The following is a 21,456-nucleotide window of genomic DNA, read 5'->3' as shown; positions in this document are numbered from 1 at the left end:
CTCAGTTAGTTCCATGCCATGCCTCGTCCTTAAATCCAGCTGTCATCCTTGGCGTCCTCATCAATGATTTGTACTGGCGTTGAGGAAAAACAAGGTGGGCCCTATTCGTCTTCGCTGTCTGATGCAACACTGTCCAGGGCCTCCGGGTCCTCTAGAAAGGCATCATTGAGCTGTCGAGAGATTTTCAGAAAAGAAACAGTGTAAGCCCCCCACCGCTTGTTTTTACATTTATGCAACCCTGGGTCGATTCCTAACCTCGCTACACCCTATCCTCGACCGTCACTTCTTAATCATTCATTTACCCGAGTGACATTTTTTCTGTTCACCTTGTCCACTGGTGATTCCCGAGACCCACAGTCGCCTTCCTCCTCTATGACAAGAGGTCATCATGCTCATTGGTCTTCCTCACGAGTGTCACGTAGGCACCAGATCAATACTCTGGAATTATTCCATATGAAGCCAGTCAGGACTCTGGGGGAGCATGCCTCTCTCTCTGAGCATACTGTCTCCAAGGCAAGAAGCTTGCACAACTTCACTTTCCTGGTCTGACCTTGGAACATTCAGCATCCCCTTTTTACACCGTGCACTTCCCACAGCGAGTCCACTTGGGCAGGGCTCCTGCGGAAGGCAGAGGGCCCTGCACCCCAACTCCGCAGTCAGACTTCACTCTCAGCCACCCGGGAAAATGGAAGGTTTATTGGTCAATAGAAACACAGCATAGAGCAGAGCTTGCTATTACAGCAGTCAGTGACTTTCAGCCAAGTCCATCTTGGGAAGTGGGGAGCCCAGACCCAGGTTCTGAGCCTTCCCCCCGTCTCTCCAGCCAGCTCCAAACTGACTCTCCCTCCAGCCCCTCCTCTGGCCTTTTGTCTCTTTCCGGGGCAAGGAGGCCACCTGATCATTGTTTTCCAACACCTTCAGCTGACACCTTGCAGGGGAGGGGCCCAGGCCATCAGTTGCCAGGAGACAGGGTGTCCACCCTATCTCTGTGGAGACAGCATCACACCTGCCCTCTAGGGCTCTGCAACAATCACACACCCTTATCCCACCACCTAGATACTTAAGAAATGCATAGGGGAAACTGAGGCATCCACACAGTATTCAGAGAAAACATTAAGAACATTCCCACTTCATCACAAAAAGCACTTGGATTTTGGGGTCAGGTTCTGGCGTATCCATCAAGGGCTGGGCCAAAGGGCTCCCCATGGCCGCTCCCTCCTCCTTCTCCTCAGAACTGTCGCTGATGTAGCGCTTCCTCCACAGGTGGTCGAAGGCTCTCGGAGCTAAAACAAAGACTGAAGTTGTCATGGGGATGGTGAAGGAGTCCATGTTTCCTCTCAGCCTTTCTACGATTTCTAAAACACGCGTTCTTGGAGCGAAATGACGTCTTCTGCGTGGCACTGGGGCTTCCTGGGGAATGCTGCACTCTGATTGGTTGAGGGAAGTAGGGGTCACATGGAAGAGGGGTCACATGGCCCTCTGCTAGGCAGGTTATCCCTGCCCTGGAACTCCTCAATTGGTGAAATCACCTCTTGGGGCAGTCCGACGGGGGGAAAAAACCCATCCTGATTGGTAGAGGGCGATGGGAGGAGTTACTAGAGAGGTCACATGACCCACTTCCAGACAGATCACCCCACCCCAGCTCTCCCCCTGATTGGTCAAATCTCCTCTCGGGGTGGTCCTGTGGGGGGGCAAAATCCATCCTGATTTGTAGAGGGTGGTGGGAGGAGTTCTCAGAGAGGTCACATGACTCTTTCTGCTTCTGGTCATGTGTCTGTCTTGACCTTTGAAGTAATACTCCCAGGGGTGGGGGCCTGAGGGGTTAGGGCCTATGTTTGATTGATGATAGGCCTTTATACTACCCTGCTCCTACCATCTCCGGAGCTCCTAGCTGGGGCGTCAGCCCCTGCACTGCCTCCGGAGCTCCCGGCTGGGGCTGTTACAGCTGCCTCCCTCCCTGCCCAGAGGTATGTGATTAACAGGTTCAATATTTTCAGTTAATTCCAGGTGTTAACTGTGATTAATTAAACAGCTCTAGTTCGGACACAAAGCTTATTCATCAGCTACTCTCCAGTTTCACATTTTCAGTGACGATGCTTTCATGGTTAAATATAATTATGTCAATTACTCAAAAGTACAGGAACCTCTACCAAGACATTCCTGAAGAAAAATGGGGACAACTTGAGGTGTTCATCTCTGAGGGACCCTCTTTGCCCATACAGCTCTGCAAGTCTCTTTGGACTCTGTGAGCACTGCAGCCTGATCCATCTCAACTGCCATTGTTATGAGGTGGGTATTATGACTGCACCTCTTGGGCTTTCCTAAAGAGGTACAAACTACAGTAGAGAACCTACTCTTTGAAGGTCCCAGATTATTCATGGAGCATATGGATGACTCCCTTAAGGATTCCTGAGCAACTGTCCCCTGTCTCGGTATTTACACTCCAGCACCAGAGACACTCAGGGAAGTATCAACTTCCTCCAGAATCCCGACCGCTGCATTATACTGTACAGCGGCAATGCAATACCCGACGTTGACAGAAATCATGTACCAAATGCAGACATATGACTCCCCACGGGGCCATTTCCCATGCATCTCCAGCCAAACAATTCTGAAGGTGTGGTTGAGGCCCCAAGAAGCCTTCCACTGTTCCAGTCATGTCAGCCCTCTTCGACATCACATTACAGGCTGCCCGCTGTCAGTGAGTGTGAAGTTGCTCCTAGGTGGAATGGGCGTGGGCCGGGGGAAAAGAAGGGAAGAGGTGGGGCGGAGGGAGTTGTCTGGGGCCCCACACCCCACTAGGGATGGCCCTGCCCCTTGCAGTGACTGTAAAAGGGGGATAATGAGACTGACTGCCTATGTGACATGCTTTGAGATCTACTGATGAAAAGCTTCCTATGAGAGAGAGCTGGTGTGATCTCCTCCCACCAGGAGGAGCAGCCAGGGAGACATCTGCCTGCTAACAGAACCCAGGTTGAGAAGACTAATCAGGGCCGTTCCTAGCCATTTGGGTGCCCTACGTAGCCCCGTAACTCACTGGCAGCAGCAGAAGCGGAGCAGCCTGGCCCCAGACCGCTCTACTCTGCCAGCTCCTAGGTGCGCTGCTTCGCTTCCTGCTGCCGGTGTGTGCGGGGGGCGTCCTTTCCCTAACCTCACTGGCGGCTGGGAGCTAGTGGAGTGGAGCGGGCTGCCTGCTGCTGGTGAGTGTGGAGTCGCTGGGGGAAGAGGTGGAATGGGGGCAGGGTGGGCCGGGGACAAAGAAGGGAAGAGGTGGGGCGGAGGGAGTTGTCTGGGGCCCCACACCCCACTAGGGATGGCCCTGCCCCTTGCAGTGAGCGCAGCCCACAAATGGGGGGGGGCTGCTGGGGATAGGGCTAGTTGCCAGGGCTGCTGCATATGCAGCATGCAGCTGCCTAGGGGCACCATGAAATTTGGGGCAATTTGGTGCCCCACGCAGCTGCGTATGCCTAAGGACGGACCTGAGACTAGTGACTCAGGGGGAGGGATAGCTCAGTGGTTTGAGCATTGGCCTGCTAAACCCAGGGAGTTGTAAATTCAATCCTTGAGGGGACCATTTGGGATCTGGGGCAAAAATTGGGGATTGGTCCTGCTTTGAGCAGGGGGTTGGACTAGATGACCTCCTGAGGTCCCTTCCAACCCTGATATTCTATGACTGTCCCTGGGGAGAAATGTCAAAGCAGAAGTGCACGTGGACAGAGAGGGGGTAAGGTCGGTGGCAGGTTAGAGGGTGGAGGAACGTCACCAGTCTAGAGCAGCAGGACTCCTGGGGGCGAGGCAGGACAGGCGGCAGCACACGCTGCACGTGGACTGCCAACTCATCGATTTAAAGGGCCAGCCCCATTCGCGCAGCGGTGAGAGCGTTCTTCGGCTTTTGGGTTCGGCGGTTTCCGTGACCGTTCGGCTTCCCTGGTGGGCAGGTTCGGCGGCTTCCGTGGCCGGGGCTCCGCCGTCGTCAGGGGTAACGCTAAGCATCTCGGTGCAAGTGGAGGTCTAGAGGCCGCCACGCAGGCCTCAGCGGGCCCTTGCCCCCTCGCACGGGGCCATCTGCGCTGTTGCTAGCGGCGGGTAAGAGTGCGTAGAACTGCGGGGCGCGGACAGAGAGGTCCCGGGCTCCAGGCTTCAGAGAACGGCCGGGCGTGCCGCTGCTTTGCCCCCTATCTCAACGAGAAGCTGTTCGGACGCCGGGCCCATCCTGACGGGGCCAGTGAGGGGGTCGGGCCCGTCCTGCTGGCGGAGTGCAGGATCCGGATCGGGCTTCTAGTCTGTTCGGGAGGGGAAGGGGCTCGGGGTCTGGTTATGGGCCCAATTTAGCCTTCGAAACCTGTGTGTGCGCGGGGGTCTTTTGCCCTCCAATCCGATGAAGTGTGGAAAAACTATCTGACGTAATTTGCTGCCAATAGCAGTTTGTTACACTACATACTGCCTGCGTTACAGCGCTGTCCGAGTCTGCAGCACCGACCAAATGCGTTTTCACCCAGCCTCTTACCATCTGGAATTTAATGCCCACATAATAAATATAACCAGGCCATCACGCTTGAAAGTCTTGGAGAGTCTCCTCGGATTGTAAGAGAAACGCACGAAGCACCAACGTAGTGAGTATGAGCTACAAATTGGAGAAGGCAGCCTTTGAGAGAGCTTAAGAAATTTGCAGTTAAGGGTCAGATCTTTTATTGTAGTGGAAGGGAGTGATCTTGAAGATTCCTGTTGTGGAATCAAATCTTACGCTTAATCATAATCAAGGTTTTTAAAATATTTTTCCAGTTTGTAAAATATTTTCTTTTTCTGTTTGTTTTACTGTCCATTTGACTTGTTTACTGATGCAATGCTTCTTTGTTGCTGTACATTTTAATAAGTAATCTGAACAGAAAAATGAGAACTAATAAATAAACTGGAGGGATTTAGAGGGGGGAGAAATTGGCCAGTCTCTCTTGGTGAAGATGAATGGATTCTGCCCCATGGAGTTCATTGTAGGCTGAGGGCCTAAATTCAGCTTTTACAGTTCTTTTCACTTTAAAGTTTACAACTTTAGATTATTAAATGGGTAAGAGCATTTTTTTACAACTGAATTTATATTGACAATGTCCCTTGAAACCTGGCTTTTAAATCTGTGCCCTTTATCTGCAATGTGTCCATCTTTGACTTCTGTCACTTGTATAATATAGCTTGACTTTGTACATTTTTTTCGTATATAATATTTCAAACAGTTTTAGAGTTTGTTAAAAAATTAAAAATAATGGTATGGGGGAGAGATGCATCCACGGGGAGACTTTATAGAGGTAATTGCAAAGTTTCTGAGGGAAGTGTCCCAGAAAAGAATCTGGGAAAAGATGTTTATTATTGTATTTGCTGCTGGATTCACTGACAGGTATGTAACTGAGCAGGAGGGCAAACCATTGTTGAGGAAGTTGACTTGGAATCTGGGGTAGCTGATAGTATCACACATGGAATATAAACATCTTTAGGAGTTGTGGAGTTCAGGACAGAAGAACTGTAATCATAATTGGTTTGCCTGAATCTAGATGGTGCAGCTGTGGATGAGGACTGTTCAAATGGTGTGCTGGTTTGTTTTTGTGCATTGCAAAAATTTGCTAATCTGGATCTCAAAAAATTTCTCCCTCTCTCTTAAGAAGTTTGATTTTTATTTTGAAAGACATGTTACTATTTAAAGTTCCAAAACAAAACCCTACCAAAACAAAACGTTCCACTGCACACACACAATTATCTCTAAGATACGAGAGAGAGAGAACAAACCTCACGTGAAAAATGTTACGTTGCTTAATGAACTACTAGAAGGCATGCAGATTCTAATGATTAAGGGTGTTGAAAGACAATTGATAGACTTATAGACATAGATAGCTGTGCCTGAATGGAGACCAATTGAGAGCCAAAGTCCCAAAAGAGTACTTTAACTCCAAGATCTTGAAGCACTTTTGGGGCACCTTGGTGGTATTTCAGAAGTATCCCTTGTATATTTTGGGTTGATACTTAGGCCAGAGCTCTGAAGGCAATGTTTAAAATACTATTTGGCTGCTATTCACTTAAAATATATTTAAGAAAATGTATTGGGGCTAGTGTAGCCTGGATTTGGGAGATTCTTAAGGAGATAAAGACTGGCATATTCATAGATGTTGTATTTCATGATGGATTTAATCACCCATGTGACTGAAGTCTCTAACTTTCCAAGGAGAGGCTCTCTTGTTTGAGGCTTTGCAAAAAATAAAAAGTGCTGGAACTTACAGCAAGAAAGACAATCTGGCCTTGTGTCTGAAAACTTTACTTAGGTATGGTAAGTTTGAAGGGGTAAACACTTCTGGATCTTTAGAGGCAAAGCTACAAAATCAGAAGTTTGATGCTTCAGTGACTGTGTGGTTACCTCATTTACCAGGTTACAGCAAGCATCATTAATGTGATTTTAGAGCTTTGACTCAATACCGTGGTCTAGTTATTTAAATATATAAGTAGTAATTTTATTATGGCAATTTCATGTAGGTATTCAGAGGGAAACTAGGAGTGTCCTTTGCTGGGGGCTGGCTCTAAAATTACCTGGTAATACCACCAAATCTGCAAGGATTTCACATTTATGTTTAACTAGATTTTAACTACAATGTATGCCTTTTGGAATATATATATATAGTGTTGTTTTAGCCATGTCGGTCTCAGGATAGTAGAGAGACAAGGTGGGTGACGTGATATCTTTTATTGGACCAACTTCTGTTGGTGAGAGAGACAAGCTTTTGAGCTTACACAGGGCTCTTCTTTAGGTCTGGGAAATGTATTTAGCTGTGACACTGAGTAAAAGCTAAATACATCTATTATAAATAACGCAAGAACATCCTACACCACAATTTACCCAGGAATTTAAGGATATCATCAAATCCTTCCCCAAATAACTACAAGAGAACCTCTACAAGCTCATCCCCCACTGATCCACTCCAGGGACTTCTATGAGCTTCCCAAGATATGCAACCAATGGAACCAGGCAGACCCATCATATCTGGCCATGGCACTCTTACTGAAGGAATATAGGGACTCCTAGAAACCATTCTCAAACCACTTACCACACAAAGGGCCAGCTTCCTCTGTGATACAACTAACTTTTCCAGAAACTTTGCAACATTAACAACCTCCCTCAGAACACCATCCTTGCCACCAAGCATATCATCTCCCTATACATCAACATACCTCACAATAATGGAGTCACGGCCTGCCTCAAATATCTACAAAACAATGAACAACCCTCAGATATCCAGCCCAAACACATCATCGACTCCTTTATATAATCCTCCCACATAACAATTTTACATTCAACAAAACACTTTGCCTATACCCGGGGAACAGCAATGGGTACTAGGATGGCTCCCTAAAATACTAACCTCTTCATGGGCAACCTTGAAGAAGAATTTCTGGACAAATGCATCATGAAACCAATGATTTACCTGAGCTACATTGATATTTTCATCCTCTGCACAGATGACCTAAACTCCCTCATAGATTTCCACTACAACTCCTCCCCCCATTCCATTAAATTCTCTCTACAACACCACTAGCATCAACTTCCTGTACACCATGATCAGCTTCAACAATGGAACTCTACATACAGCTATATACAAGAAACTCACAGATCACCACACCTACCTTCAAAGAGCCAGTAACCACCCCAAACACACCAAGAAATCTGTTATCTACAGCCAGGCACTCAGATACCACAGAATGTACTCCGAGGAGAAAGTCAGGGGTATATACCTTAACACAGTTAGGCCTGGTCTACGCTAGGAATTTACATTGGTATAGTTATGTCCATAGGTGCCAACTCTGTGGGTGCTCAGTGGCTGGAGCACACACTGGGAAAAATTGTTGGGTGCTCTGCACCCACCGGCAGCTCCTCGCCCCAGCTCACCTCCGCCTCTACCTCTAAGTGTGCCGCGTCCCTGCTTCTCCTCCCAGTGCTTGCTGCCATGAAACAGCTGTTTTGCAGTGTAACAAGCTCTGGGAGGGAGGGGAAGGAGCGGGAATGTGTGCACTCAGGGGAGGAGGCCGGAGCGGGGATTGGGGGAAGGAGCCCAATAGGGGCAGGAAGGAGGTGGAGTTGGGGAGGGGACTTTGGGGAAGGGGTTGGAATGGGGGCAGGGGTGGAATCGGGGTGGGAGGGTGCGAGCACCCACCAGGGCCAAGAGAAGTTGGCGCCTATGGTTATATCTCTCAGTAATGTGAGAGCAGCATAGGTGCTGCAACTAGAGGTGCTGGGGATGCTGCTGCACCCCTTGACTTGAAGTGGTTTCCATTATTTTCAGGGTTTACAGTTTGTTTCAAGGGCTCTCTGCACCCCCACTGTACAAATGGTTCCAGCACCTCAGCAAGTGGTGACGCACAGATACTTCTTTCCCCCCAAGTTCCTCCAAACCCCCCTGGGGTTGGGGCAGGGGGTGAGGAGCAATGGCATGGCTCGCTGCATCCAGGTCCTTTGCCCACCTGGTCTGTGCTGTGAGGCAAGCATTAGAAGCTGCTGCTCTCCCTTTACGCAGCCCAGGTGGGGAAAGTGACCTGGATGTAGGGAGTGCTGGGCATTGCTCCTTGCTCCCTCCCTTACAGCCTCTGGGGGTGGGGCATGGAAGAGCAGCGTTGGAGGTGTCAGCGAACAGCAATGCTAACCGCTCCGTGCATCCAGGTCAGTTTCCTCATGTGGGTGCAGAAGGGGGTGCAGGGGTTAGGGGCAAAGGAGTACAATGCAAGGGTTTGGCTACAGGAGGGGAGTGCAGGGATTCGGTAAAAAGGGTGCAGGAGGGGTTGGGGAGAAGGGAGTACAGGGTTGAGGGGCTCAGGAGGGGTTGGGGAGATGGGGCATAGAAGGGGAGTACATGGATTAGGGAAGAAGGGGCTGCAGAAGGGGGTTGGGGAGAAAGGGTGCAGGAGGGATTAGGGGAGAAGGGGTTATTCATTGTTGTTGTGTATTTTACAAATATTTCAGACATACATCTCAGCTTAATGCCTGAAATCACATTGAGTTTTATCAATGACTACCATCTCTCAGCTTCTCTGCACTAGCACAAGATGGGTCCAAGACTAGCACTCTGTCTGCCTGGATTCTCTCCTTCCTTTAATTTTATTCTTGAGAGCATGCAGAAACCTATCAGCAGGAGCCAAAGATTTTATCCTGAAACATTTACTCTGCAAGGAGGCTTCACTCATACGCTTAATCTTGCTGAACTCATGAAGGTTCCAGGATCTGTCCTCAGCTCCTGCTGTAGCTCAGCAGTTCAGAGTCTTGGAGCAACACTACATTTGTGTTGATTTGTCTGCAAACATTTAATGTTTTGCTGCTGCCATGAAGAACAAAGAATGATTTGGTGTTCTACCATACAGTCTTTGTACCCTGAAGTAAAATCACATATGCCAGATCCTCTTGTCTATATATAATCATATGTTGTGACAGATAGAGCATGTTTTCTTGCTGATTCTGAGACAGATATTGCAGATGTGTAATGTTGTTAAAGCTAGTATGTATGGGTTTGCACAGGAGGAATTTTGCTACAAATTAATTCCTAATAAAGATAATTTCTTCAGAATAAGCCCTGGAATCAACTTTTTTGCAATATTGATTAGCCTAATCAAATTATAATTTTTGTAAAGATTGCTTAATAGTAGACAATGTATGTCCAAGTCCAAAATTTATATCTTTAGGCCATGTTTTTTTCAGTTTATATATTTTTATTATTGCTTTTTATTTTTTAACTAACATAGAAGTTGTTAAGTGGTTGCTAATTTATACAGTTATAACAACAGAATCCTGGAGAGGCCAACACAGTGTGTTTTGTAGTCTGTTTGAGTGGTTACTGTGAATATGTTTTTAAGCCTTAATCTCTTAAGACTCCAATTCCACAGCTATGGATAGTGGAAATTCCTGTAGTAGATGATGCAGTGTCCATCCTATTTTCTTGGAATGCGTGAAAGAGTGTACAGTAGAACCTGAGAGTTATGAACAAACTCCATTCCTGAGGTGTTCATAACTCTGAAATGTTCGTGACTCTGGACTAAACGTTATGTTATTCTTTCAAAATCTTATAACTGAACATTGAGTTAATACAGCTTTGAAACTTTACTATGCAGAAGAAAAATGTTGCTTTTAGCGATCTTCATTTAAATGAAACAAGCACAGAAACAGTTTCCTTACTTGTCAATTTTTTAAAAAAAAAAAAAACTTCCCCTTTATATTTTAGTAATTTACGTTTAACACAATACTGTACTGTATTGGGAGGGAGTAGGGATTGGTCTCTGCTGCCTATTTTGCTGCCTCTGTTTGGGTGTGTGTATACAGGGAAATCAACATAGGTGTGCGCATGGGGTGTGCTGGGTGTGCCCAGGCACACCCTAATGCCCTGAGCTCTGGCTGGGAAGGCTGCTCCTCCCCCTTCCCCCTCTGGAGGCTCGGGGTGGGGAGGAGGAGGCTGCAGCAGTTGCAGGCAGGTGTCTTCCCCGGCCCCCTCTTGCAGCCCCCACACACCTCCCTGGGCCCTGGAGCAGAGCGTCCCTGCCTCTTCTGTGTAGCTCCATGCTGCCTCCCTGCAGCAACTGCCAGGGCACACTGACTCTGAGCCTGCCCTTCCACCTCAGACCCTTTCCTTTTCCGTCGGGATTCTCCACCAGCACAGGAGGCCACCCCACCCACAGTCACCGCTTCTGCCCTATGCTGGACAAGGAGGCAGCCCCCTCCCTCACCCACAGTGAGGCTACAGTCAGGGGCAACTGCAGGGGAGGAGGCGCACACAGCACCCCTCAGTACCCACCACGGGGGAGGCGAGGGAGATTCCTGAACCTGAGAGGCTCCTCCCCCAGAGCTCGCTGCTGCCTGAAGGGAAAGGGCTGGGGGGAGCCCTCTCTGGCCCCTGTCCTGGAGCAGTCTGCTTGCACCCCAAATTCATCCCCAGCCCTGCCCCACCCAAGAGCCCACACCCCCAGCCAGAGCTTTCACCTCCGCACTGCACCCTCAACCCTCTACCCCTCCAACACCCCAAACACCTTATTCCCAATCCCAGCCAGAGCCCTCATCCCCCTGCACTCCAACCTTCTGCCTTAGCCCTGAGCCTCTCCAACATCACAAACCCCATATCTCCAGTCCCAGCCCTCATCCCCCTGCACCCTAACCCTCTGCCTGAGCCCCCTCCGACACCACAAACCCCTCATCTGCAGCCACACTCCACAGCCCTCACCTCTGCACCCCCTCCCATTCCCAGACTCCCTCCCAGAGCCTGCACCCCAATCCCCTGCCCCAGCCTAGGGCCTGCACTCCAGATCTCCCCCACACAAACTCCCTCCCAGAGCCTTGGGCAGGTGAGGGGCAGAGTTTGTTGGGATGGAGTTGGGGCGGGTTCTGGGCAGCACCAAAATTTCTACAAACCTGCCACCCCTGGTGCCAGGGTCCCCCCCCCCCCCCGCCTGCCCACGCAGGGTGTATTTGTTGCCTGTACAAACTTACCCAGCAGCTGCACAAAGCTGTTGTAACTGTGTCACACAGCGAACCCCGTGCTGCTCCCATGACCTCCCTTGGCCCCCCTGTCTGCCCGGGCCTGCCCAGCCAATCACTGCCTCCCCAGTGCTACACGTTACCTTTGTTGACGTACGTCAGTCATAGTGCTCTTCCACCACTGTGCTCCAGCTTGCTTGGTGCTCTTTGCACGCGCCCCGTAAGTGACATCACGTCATTGGTCAAGAAGGTATCCAAGGGTGTGTCATAACCATACAGCTAAGGGTAGTCTAGAATTCCTCCTTCTCTGTAAGAGGTTAAGAAGCTCAAATAACCTGATTGGTACCTGACCAAAGGGACCAATGGAGATAGAAGTTACTTTCAAATCTTGGGGTGAGGGGTGGGGGAGGCTTTGTGGTGTTTTCTCTGGGGAAAGCAGAGAAGCATTAGATCAAAAAAACTCCTTCTCCTATAAACCATCCTGTACAAGTCTCTGATATTACAAAAAGAGTAAGTAAATAAGGCAAAGCACGTTAGATTACCTTTTGTTTTCAACTTGTGAATTTTCCCTTTTCTAGAGGGAGGTTTATCCTGATTTTTTGTAACTTTAAAGCTTTGCCTAGAGGGGAATCCTCTGTGTTTTGAATCTGATTACCCTGTAAAGTATTTACCATCCTGATTTTACAGAGGTGATGCTTTTACCTTTTCTTTAAATAAAAGCCTTCTTTTAAGAACCTGACTGATTTTTCCATTGTTCCAAGACCCAGGGGTTTGGGTCTTTGATCATTTTGTAACCAATTTGTTAGGATATTATTCTCAAACCTCCCCAGGAAAGGGGGTGTAAGGGCTTGGGGGGGATTGCTGGGGGAAGAGGAACTCCAAGTGGTCCTTTTCCCTGGTTCTTTGTTAAAATCACCTGGTGATGGCAGCGTTACTTAAACGCAAGATGCAAGGGATAATTTGTGCCTGGGGAGTTTTTAACCTAAGCTGGAAGAATAAGCTTAGGGGGTCTTTCATGCGGGACCCCACGTCTGTACCCTAGAGCTCAGAATGGGGAGGGAACCCTGACAGGGTGGGATTTGGTGGGGACTCTGTTCTGAGCGGCGGTGTGGTAAAGGGGTTGGGCCGGGGGGGTTTGATATGGGCCAAAGGGTCTCGGGGACAGGGAACGGGGGCGCTGTATAGGGCATGGGAATCCCAGGGGCCTCTCGGGGGCGGGGGTGTGGCTAGGAGTCGGGGCAGTCGGGACAGGGGGGTTGGATAGTTGGTAGAGTCCTGGGAGGTAATTAGGGGGTGGGGGTGGGGCCTCTGGAGGGGGAGTTTAGGGGACAAGGAGCAAGGGGGGTTGGATGGGTTGGGGGTTCTGGGGTGGACCTGTCGGGGCGTGTGTGTGGAGCGGGGTTGGGGCAGGCAGGGAGCAGGGGGAGTTGGATGAGTCAGGAGTTCTGGGGGTACTGTGGCAGGCAGGGTTCAGGGGGCGGGGAGTGGTTGGATAGGTGTGAGAGTCTTGGGGGTCTGTCTGGGGCCAGGGGTGTGGATAAGGGTCGGGGCAGTCAGGGGACAGGTAAGGGTAGGGTCCTAGGGAGGCAGTTAGGGTGGAAGGGGTAGTCCAGAGGTCAATATGACTAAATATGGCAGGCAACCAGCTTGGCTTAACAGTGAAATCCTTGCTGATCTTAAACACAAAAAAGAAGCTTACAAGAAGTGGAAAAATGGACAAATGACCAGGGAAGAGTATAAAAATATTGTTCGGGCATGCAGGAGTGAAATCAGGAAGGCCAAATCACACTTGGAGTTGCAGCTAGCAAGAGATGTTGAGAGGGTTTCTTCAGGTATGTTAGCAACAAGAAAAAGGTCAGGGAAAGTGTGGGCCCCTTACTGAATGAGGGAGGCAACCTAGTGACAGAGAATGTGGAAAAAGCTAATGTACTCAATGCTTTTTTTTGCCTTTGTCTTCACGAACAAGGTCAGCTCCCAGACTACTGCACTTGGCAGCACAGCATGGGGAGGAGGTGACCAGCCCTCGGTGGAGAAAAGTGGTTCAGGATTATTTAAAAAAGCTGGACAAGCACAAGTCCATGGGGCCAGATGCGCTGTACCCGAGAGTGCTAAAGGAGTTGGCGGATGTGATTTGCAGATTGGCCATTATCTTTGAAAACTTATGGTGATCGGGGGAGGTCCCGGATGACTGGAAAAAGGCTAATGTAGTACCCATCTTTAAAAAAGGGAAGGAGGAGGATCTGGGGAACTACAGGCCAGTCAGCCTCACCTCAGTCCCTGGACAAATCATGGAGTAGGTCCTCCAGGAATCAATTCTGAAGCACTTAGAGGAGAGGAAAGTGATCAGGAACAGTCGGCATGGATTAACCAAGAGCAAGTCATGCCTGACTAATCTAACTGCCTTCTATGACAAGATAACTGACGCTGTGGATGAGGAAAAAGAAGTGGACGTGTTATTCCTTGACTTTAGCAAAGCTTTTGATATGGTCTCCCACAGTATTCTTGCCAGCAAGTTAAAGAATTATGGGCTGGATGAATGGACTATAAGGTGGATAGAAAGCTGGCTAGATCATCAGAGTCAACAGGTGGTGATCAATGGCTCCATGTCTAGTTGGCAGCCACTATCAAGTGGAGTGCCCCCAAGGGTTGGTCCTGGGGCCGGTTTTGTTCAATATCTTCATTAATGATCTGGAGGATGGTGTAGATTGCACCCTCAGCAAGTTTGCAGATGACACTAAACGGGGAGGAGAGGTAGATACGCTGGAGGGTAGGGATAGGATTCAGAGGGACCTAGACAAATTAGAGGATTGGGCCAAAAGAAATCTGATGAGGTTCAACAAGGACAAGTGCAGAGTCCTGCACTTTGTAACGGTGCATGGGATTCTTCCTTCCTGACTAGGGACCGAATGGCTAGGCAGCAGTTCTGCAGAAAGGGACCTAGGGGTTACAGTGGATGAGAAGCTGGATATGAGTCAACAGTGTGCCGTTGTTGCCAAGAAGGCCAATGGCATTTTGGTCTGTATAAGTAGGGGCATTGCCCGCAGATCGAGGGATGTGATTGTCCCCTCTATTTGACATTGGTGAGACTTCTTCTGGAGTACTGTGTCTAGTTTTGGGCCCCACACTACAAGAAGGATGTGAAAAAATTGGAAAACATCCAGCAGAGGGCAACAAAAATTATTATGGTACTGGAGCACATGACTTGTGAGGAGAGGCTGAGGGAACTGGGTTTATTTAGTCTGCGGAAGAGAAGAATGAGGGGGGATTTGATAGCTGCTTTCAACTACCTGAAAGGGGGTTCTGAAGAGGTTGGAGCTAAATTGTTCTCAGCGGTAGCAGATGACAGAACGAGGAGTAATGGTCTCAAGTTGCAATGGGGGAGGTTTAGGTTGGATATTAGGAAAAACTTTTTCACTAGGAGGGTGGTGAAGCACTGGAATGCATTACCTAGGGAGGTGGTGGAATCTCCTTCCTTTGAAGTTTTTAAGGTCAGGCTTGACAAAGCCCTGGCTGGGATGATTTAGTTGGTGATTGGTCCTGCTTTGAGCAGAGGGTTGGACTAGATGACCTCCTGAGGTCCCTTCCAACCCTGATATTCTATGACAAGGAGCATGGAGGCTTAGATAGGGGCAGGGTCCCAGGAGGGGGTAGTCAGGGGACAAGGAGCAGCCGGGGTTGGGGGTTTTGAGCGGGGAGGTCAAGGGGTGGAAAGTGGGAAGGAGTAGATGCGGCGGGGCTAAGGCAGGGCTCCCTGGGTGCACACCCTAATGAAATGTGCTGTGCACGCCTATGGAAATCAACGTTTATCAACATTTAGTGATAAAAATCTAATCCTTCCAAGCCTAACTAAACTGAACAGCTTTAAACCTATAGAGGCTAAATCATAATATACTGATTGTCATCTTGGGACATGAAGTAATGTTTAATCCATGGTGTGTTGTAAAGCTGGCAGGAAAATTCGGGATTGTTCACTTTCCTTTGAAATAATCCAGTACAGGCCACTGCTGGAGGCAGGATACTGGCCTACATGGACCACTGGACTATTTCAATATGGAAATTTCTGTGCTCTTAAAGGTTGTACCAAAATGTCAATTTCACTCTTTTTTTTATTTTCACCGTAGTACAGTGAAGAGGGCAATATGTTTCTTTAATTTTGCCTAGTTCTTAGTTTAATCTGACTCTTAGAAATGTATGTGTGTTTGTTTTTTTCCTTTTACAGATCTGAACGCTGCCTAGGACTGTGTATGTCACTATGGCTGTGTATGTTGGTCACAGAATAGAAGTCCCTGATTCAGTTGGGTCCCCTTCCCACATAACTTGGCACCCTCTTCATCCACTCCTGGCTGTTGCTTCCATTAGCCCAACATCTGGAGGTAGTGTGGATATCTATTTGGAACAGGTAAGCATTCAGGAACTTCTACTTTGGTCTTGATGTTATTTTGCTGTGATCCCTTGATAGCTGTTATATCTGTGGTGGAACAGAATTATGAAGTTTAGCAGGTTTTTTAAAATACATATGTTTTGTAGGCTAGTTTATATTCCTGTAATCCTTCTCGATCAATTTTGATGCTCATAATGTTCAGTGATACTGGTGGCATAGCAAATTAATTAATTTTAGACTTTCCTGAAGTCAGCAGTGAGTTCCTCATGAATTAATTGGATCTAAACAACAGAAACACCACCTTGAGTTTTACAGACTACTGGCTTTTTTATTCTTCTTTGAGCTGATTGCCAGCATACTGTTGATCTAGGGGCTACTCAATGGTCATAGAATGAGAAATGCAACTCTACCTGTCAGATGTACATCAACATACCATGGGTTAAACATTACTTCATGTCCCAAGATGACAATCAGTATATTATGATTTAGCCTCTGTTAAGTTTAAAGCTGTTAGGCTTAGGCGTGGAAGAATTGGATTTTTATCACTAAATGTTGGTAAATGTTGATTTTTTTTTTCCTGTGTATTCACAAACCAAGGAAAAAATATTTCCATTGGCAATATTTGAAATGTATAAATAGGCAAAGCAAGAAGAATGTAGCTTGAGAAGTCATTAGTTTGATTTAAGGGGAAAAAATTACAGTAAAATGGATGGAATACTTGTGGCACCTTAGAGACTAACAAATTTATTTGAGCATAAGCTTTCGTGAGCTACAGCTCACTTCATCGGGTCCGCTGAAGTGAGCTGTAGCTCACGAAAGCTTATGCTCAAATAAATTTTAGTCTCTAAGGTGCCACAAGTACTCCTTTTCTTTTTGCGAATACAGACTAACACGGCTGCTACTCTGAAACCACAGGAACTAAGTATGCATCCATTTCACTGAACACCAAGCCAAAATTTATCTTGGGATATTCAGCACTAAGGAAATATTTATTGAAGTTTCTTTTTTCCCCCTGAGAATGTTTATAGACTTCTCAAGCAGGGTGGATTTGATTTAAATCACGAGTCAGGAAGACTCGATTTAATCATGGATTTCTACATAAAAGTGCATTCTTGTTGGTTGTTATAACCTTAATTTATATTATTCACAACTGAGAGAGAGATTTGGGTTTCATTTTTAGAAGGTATACACTATATATTTTAAAAATGATTTATTTTGAAAACTTTTCAGATTAGTTTTACAGCTATATCAGAAAATGAATGATTGTTTGGTTATTTCATTTACCAAGGTAACTGAAGTAGATATTTATGAAGTCATTGGGAGGTGAACTATCTCCAATTCAACAGGTTAATCATTAATATTTGGAGGATTTTCTTGACATGCTGTATTAAGAGGAGAATATCACCAGACAGAATTTAAATTGTTTTATTTAACTACAACAACAACATTATGTATTCTGGATTTTTTTCTTCAACAGCAAACATAATTTAACAAAACAAGCATATGAATTTTTGAATGTAAACATTCAAGTTTTTAAAAATCAGGTTTGTTTTTTTTAAATTGTTTTTAACTAAAATAGTTAAATGAAATATTAAAAAAAAAAACACAACAAAAATGTAATAGAGTATGTCAGCCAGGTCAACATGAGAAACTTAAAATATTGGCTTCTGCAGCTAAATCAGTCATCTTCACCTTAATTTTCCTGTTTGTTCATGATCTGGAAAAAAAAAACAAGCTTTCCTGCTTTTTCAGGTCCCAAACGATTTCTCAATTTGGACTGAATTAGTCCAAAGGAAGAAAATATTCTTTCTACCTTGGCAGAAGAAGCTACTGCTGTTAAAAGTGAGATTATCACTTCAACAGTCTCTGAACCCAAGTGCTTAAGTGACTTCCACCAGTTCTGGTGTGACTTTCTTTAAAACATCATCAGCAAACATATATTTCTTGAATGGTTCACTCTTAGCTCTGAAGTTTATTATAGTTGGCATTATGGAGGGATGATTGATTGCTGCACGTTCATAGAATCATAGAATCATAGAATATCAGGGTTGGAAGGGACCCCAGAAGGTCATCTAGTCCAACCCCCTGCTCAAAGCAGGACCAAGTCCCAGTTAAATCATCCCAGCCAGGGCTTTGTCAAGCCTGACCCTAAAAACCTCCAAGGAAGGAGATTCTACCACCTCCCTAGGTAACGCATTCCAGTGTTTCACCACCCTCTTAGTGAAAAAGTTTTTCCTAATATCCAATCTAAACCTCCCCCATTGCAACTTGAGACCATTACTCCTCGTTCTGTCATCTGCTACCATTGAGAACAGTCTAGAGCCATCCTCTTTGAAACCCCCTTTCAGGTAGTTGAAAGCAGCTATCAAATCCCCCCTCATTCTTCTCTTCTGCAGACTAAACAATCCCAGCTCCCTCAGCCTCTCCTCATAAGTCATGTGCTCTAGACCCCTAATCATTTTCGTTGCCCTTCGTTGTACTCTTTCCAATTTATCCACATCCTTCCTGTAGTGTGGGGCCCAAAACTGGACACAGTACTCCAGATGAGGCCTCACCAGTGTCGAATAGAGGGGAACGATCACGTCCCTCGATCTGCTCGCTATGCCCCTACTTATACATCCCAAAATGCCATTGGCCTTCTTGGCAACAGGGCACACTGCTGACTCATATCCAGCTTCTCGTCCACTGTCACCCCTAGGTCCTTTTCCGCAGAACTGCTGCCGAGCCATTCGGTCCCTAGTCTGTAGCGGTGCATTGGATTCTTCCATCCTAAGTGCAGGACCCTGCACTTATCCTTATTGAACCTCATTAGATTTCTTTTGGCCCAATCCTCCAATTTGTCTAGGTCCTTCTGTATCCTATCCCTCCCCTCCAGCGTATCTACCACTCCTCCCAGTTTAGTATCATCCGCAAATTTGCTGAGAGTGCAATCCACACCATCCTCCAGATCATTTATGAAGATATTGAACAAAACGGGCCCCAGGACCGACCCCTGGGGCACTCCACTTGACACCGGCTGCCAACTAGACATGGAGCCATTGATCACTAACCGTTGAGCCCGACAATCTAGCCAGCTTTCTACCCACCTTATAGTGCATTCATCCAGCCCATACTTCCTTAACTTGCTGACAAGAATGCTGTGGGAGACCGTGTCAAAAGCTTTGCTAAAGTCAAGAAACAATACATCCACTGCTTTCCCTTCATCCACAGAACCAGTAATCTCATCATAAAAGGCGATTAGATTAGTCAGGCATGACCTTCCCTTGGTGAATCCATGCTGACTGTTCCTGATCACTTTCCTCTCCTCTAAGTGCTTCAGGATTGATTCTTTGAGGACCTGCTCCATGATTTTTCCAGGGACTGAGGTGAGGCTGACCGGCCTGTAGTTCCCAGGATCCTCCTTCTTCCCTTTTTTAAAGATGGGCACTACATTAGCCTTTTTCCAGTCATCCGGGACTTCCCCCGTTCGCCACGAGTTTTCAAAGATAATGGCCAAGGGCTCTGCAATCACAGCCGCCAATTCCTTCAGCACTCTCGGATGCAATTCGTCCGGCCCCATGGACTTGTGCACGTCCAGCTTTTCTAAATAGTCCCTAACCACCTCTATCTCTACAGAGGGCTGGCCATCTCTTCCCCATTTTGTGTTGCCCAGCACAGCAGTCTGGGAGCTGACCTTGTTAGTGAAAACAGAGGCAAAAAAAGCATTGAGTACATTAGCTTTTTCCACATCCTCTGTCACTAGCTTGCCTCCCTCATTCAGTAAGGGGCCCACACTTTCCTTGGCTTTCTTCTTGTTGCCAACATACCTGAAGAAACCCTTCTTGTTACTCTTGACATCTCTTGCTAGCTGCATGATGAGATTCATGTCATAGCCAACTCCTCTTCTTCAGCAGTTAAGGTCTGACCCTGGTATCGAGTATTGGGAATATTTGCAAGAAACTATTGAGCTGGAAATAGTGCTTGTCCTATTCATTTTTTTAATGCTTGTAATTTAACTCTGTCATTGCATATTTCTCTTTTTAAGATCTCACTCAGTTCCTTCCAAATTTCAACAGCGTCATCAATAAAACAGCTATTTCCCTGCATTTTGTTCAAGGCTACAGAACTAGGCTTCAGGGCACTCGGCATGTGTTCAACATTTCTCTTAAGCCCAATGTTGAGAACTTTGGCTGTGACAGTGCCATCTATTTTTTCATGATTTTGTTCACAAACTCATCAGATTAGGCCAGTTATAGTGCTCAAAACAGTCCACTTCTGAGTTCCATCGCACGTCCTGTGGGAGAGTTAGTTTGGTTCCTCCCACTTTTTTCAGAGCAGCTGCTGCAAAGTGGTTGTTATGGAAATATTTTGCCATTTCAACAACATTAGCCTTTATTTCTGGAACACTGAAGTCTTTGGCTAGGAGGTGCATCAAATGAGCACTACAACCGTATATTATTATCTTGGGACTCTCTTTTAAATAAATTCTTCTTATCTTGGATACATTTGCAGCATTGTCTGTGACCAAGCTGCATACTAGACATCTGAATTTTTTTTCCCACAGTTTGTTATAGCTTTTACTGCTACGTCTTGTAAGTATTCTGCTGTGTGTGCATTTCCTGATGTATCAATTGTTTCTGTAAGGAAGACATTCCCTTCTTCTGTTGTCACACAAGCACATATAACAGGATCATTGTGGACATTGCTCCACCCATCAATCATAGAATCATAGAATATCAGGGTTGGAAGGGACCCGAGAAGGTCATCTAGTCCAACCCCCTGCTCAAAGCAGGACCAAGTCCCAGTTAAATCATCCTAGCCAGGGCTTTGTCAAGCCTGACCTTAAAAACCTCTAAGGAAGGAGATTCTACCACCTCCCTAGGTAACGCATTCCAGTGTTTCACCACCCTCTTAGTGAAAAAGTTTTTCCTAATATCCAATCTAAACCTCCCCCATTGCAACTTGAGACCATTACTCCTCGTTCTGTCATCTGCTACCATTGAGAACAGTCTAGAGCCATCCTCTTTGAAACCCCCTTTCAGGTAGTTGAAAGCAGCTATCAAATCCCCCCTCATTCTTCTCTTCTGCAGACTAAACAATCCCAGCTCCCTCAGCCTCTCCTCATAAGTCATGTGCTCTAGACCCCTAATCATTTTTGTTGCCCTTCGCTGTACTCTTTCCAATTTATCCACATCCTTCTTGTAGTGTGGGGCCCAAAACTGGACACAGTACTCCAGATGAGGCCTCACCAGTTTCGAATAGAGGGGAACGATCACGTCCCTCGATCTGCTCGCTATGCCCCTACTTATACATCCCAAAATGCCATTGGCCTTCTTGGCAACAAGGGCACACTGCTGACTCATATCCAGCTTCTCGTCCACTGTCACCCCTAGGTCCTTTTCCGCAGAACTGCTGCCGAGCCATTCGGTCCCTAGTCTGTAGTGGTGCATTGGATTCTTCCATCCTAAGTGCAGGACCCTGCACTTATCCTTATTGAACCTCATTAGATTTCTTTTGGCCCAATCCTCCAATTTGTCTAGGTCCTTCTGTATCCTATCCCTCCCCTCCAGCGTATCTACCACTCCTCCCAGTTTAGTATCATCCGCAAATTTGCTGA

At 46.9% G+C, this 21,456-nt stretch overlaps 1 protein-coding gene across 9 annotated transcripts in view; it reads left to right on the top strand.

The window, feature by feature from the left end:
* Nucleotides 1-1,807: 1,807 nt before the first annotated feature.
* The window catches only part of IFT140 (intraflagellar transport 140), a 250,730-nt gene continuing 231,081 nt past the window's right edge, over nucleotides 1,808-21,456 (top strand). For 2 of the 9 annotated variants that reach the window (XM_038420185.2, XM_043494327.1), the window contains exons 1-3: nucleotides 1,808-1,967; nucleotides 2,141-2,289; nucleotides 15,699-15,878. In XM_038420185.2, the coding sequence (XP_038276113.1) occupies nucleotides 15,732-15,878 (147 nt within the window). In that variant the 5' untranslated portion in view covers nucleotides 1,808-1,967; nucleotides 2,141-2,289; nucleotides 15,699-15,731. Of the gene's footprint in view, nucleotides 1,968-2,140; nucleotides 2,290-3,876; nucleotides 4,614-15,696; nucleotides 15,879-21,456 lie in introns of those variants that run through there. The other 7 variants (XM_038420191.2, XM_043494332.1, XM_038420186.2 and 4 more) reach the window with 7 other exon arrangements.

The sequence above is a fragment of the Dermochelys coriacea genome, chromosome 10 (assembly GCF_009764565.3).
Source record: "Dermochelys coriacea isolate rDerCor1 chromosome 10, rDerCor1.pri.v4, whole genome shotgun sequence".
Lineage (NCBI taxonomy): Eukaryota > Metazoa > Chordata > Testudines > Dermochelyidae > Dermochelys > Dermochelys coriacea.
Note: the sequence above shows the minus strand (reverse complement) of the source record. Positions and strands in the feature narration are given on the sequence as shown.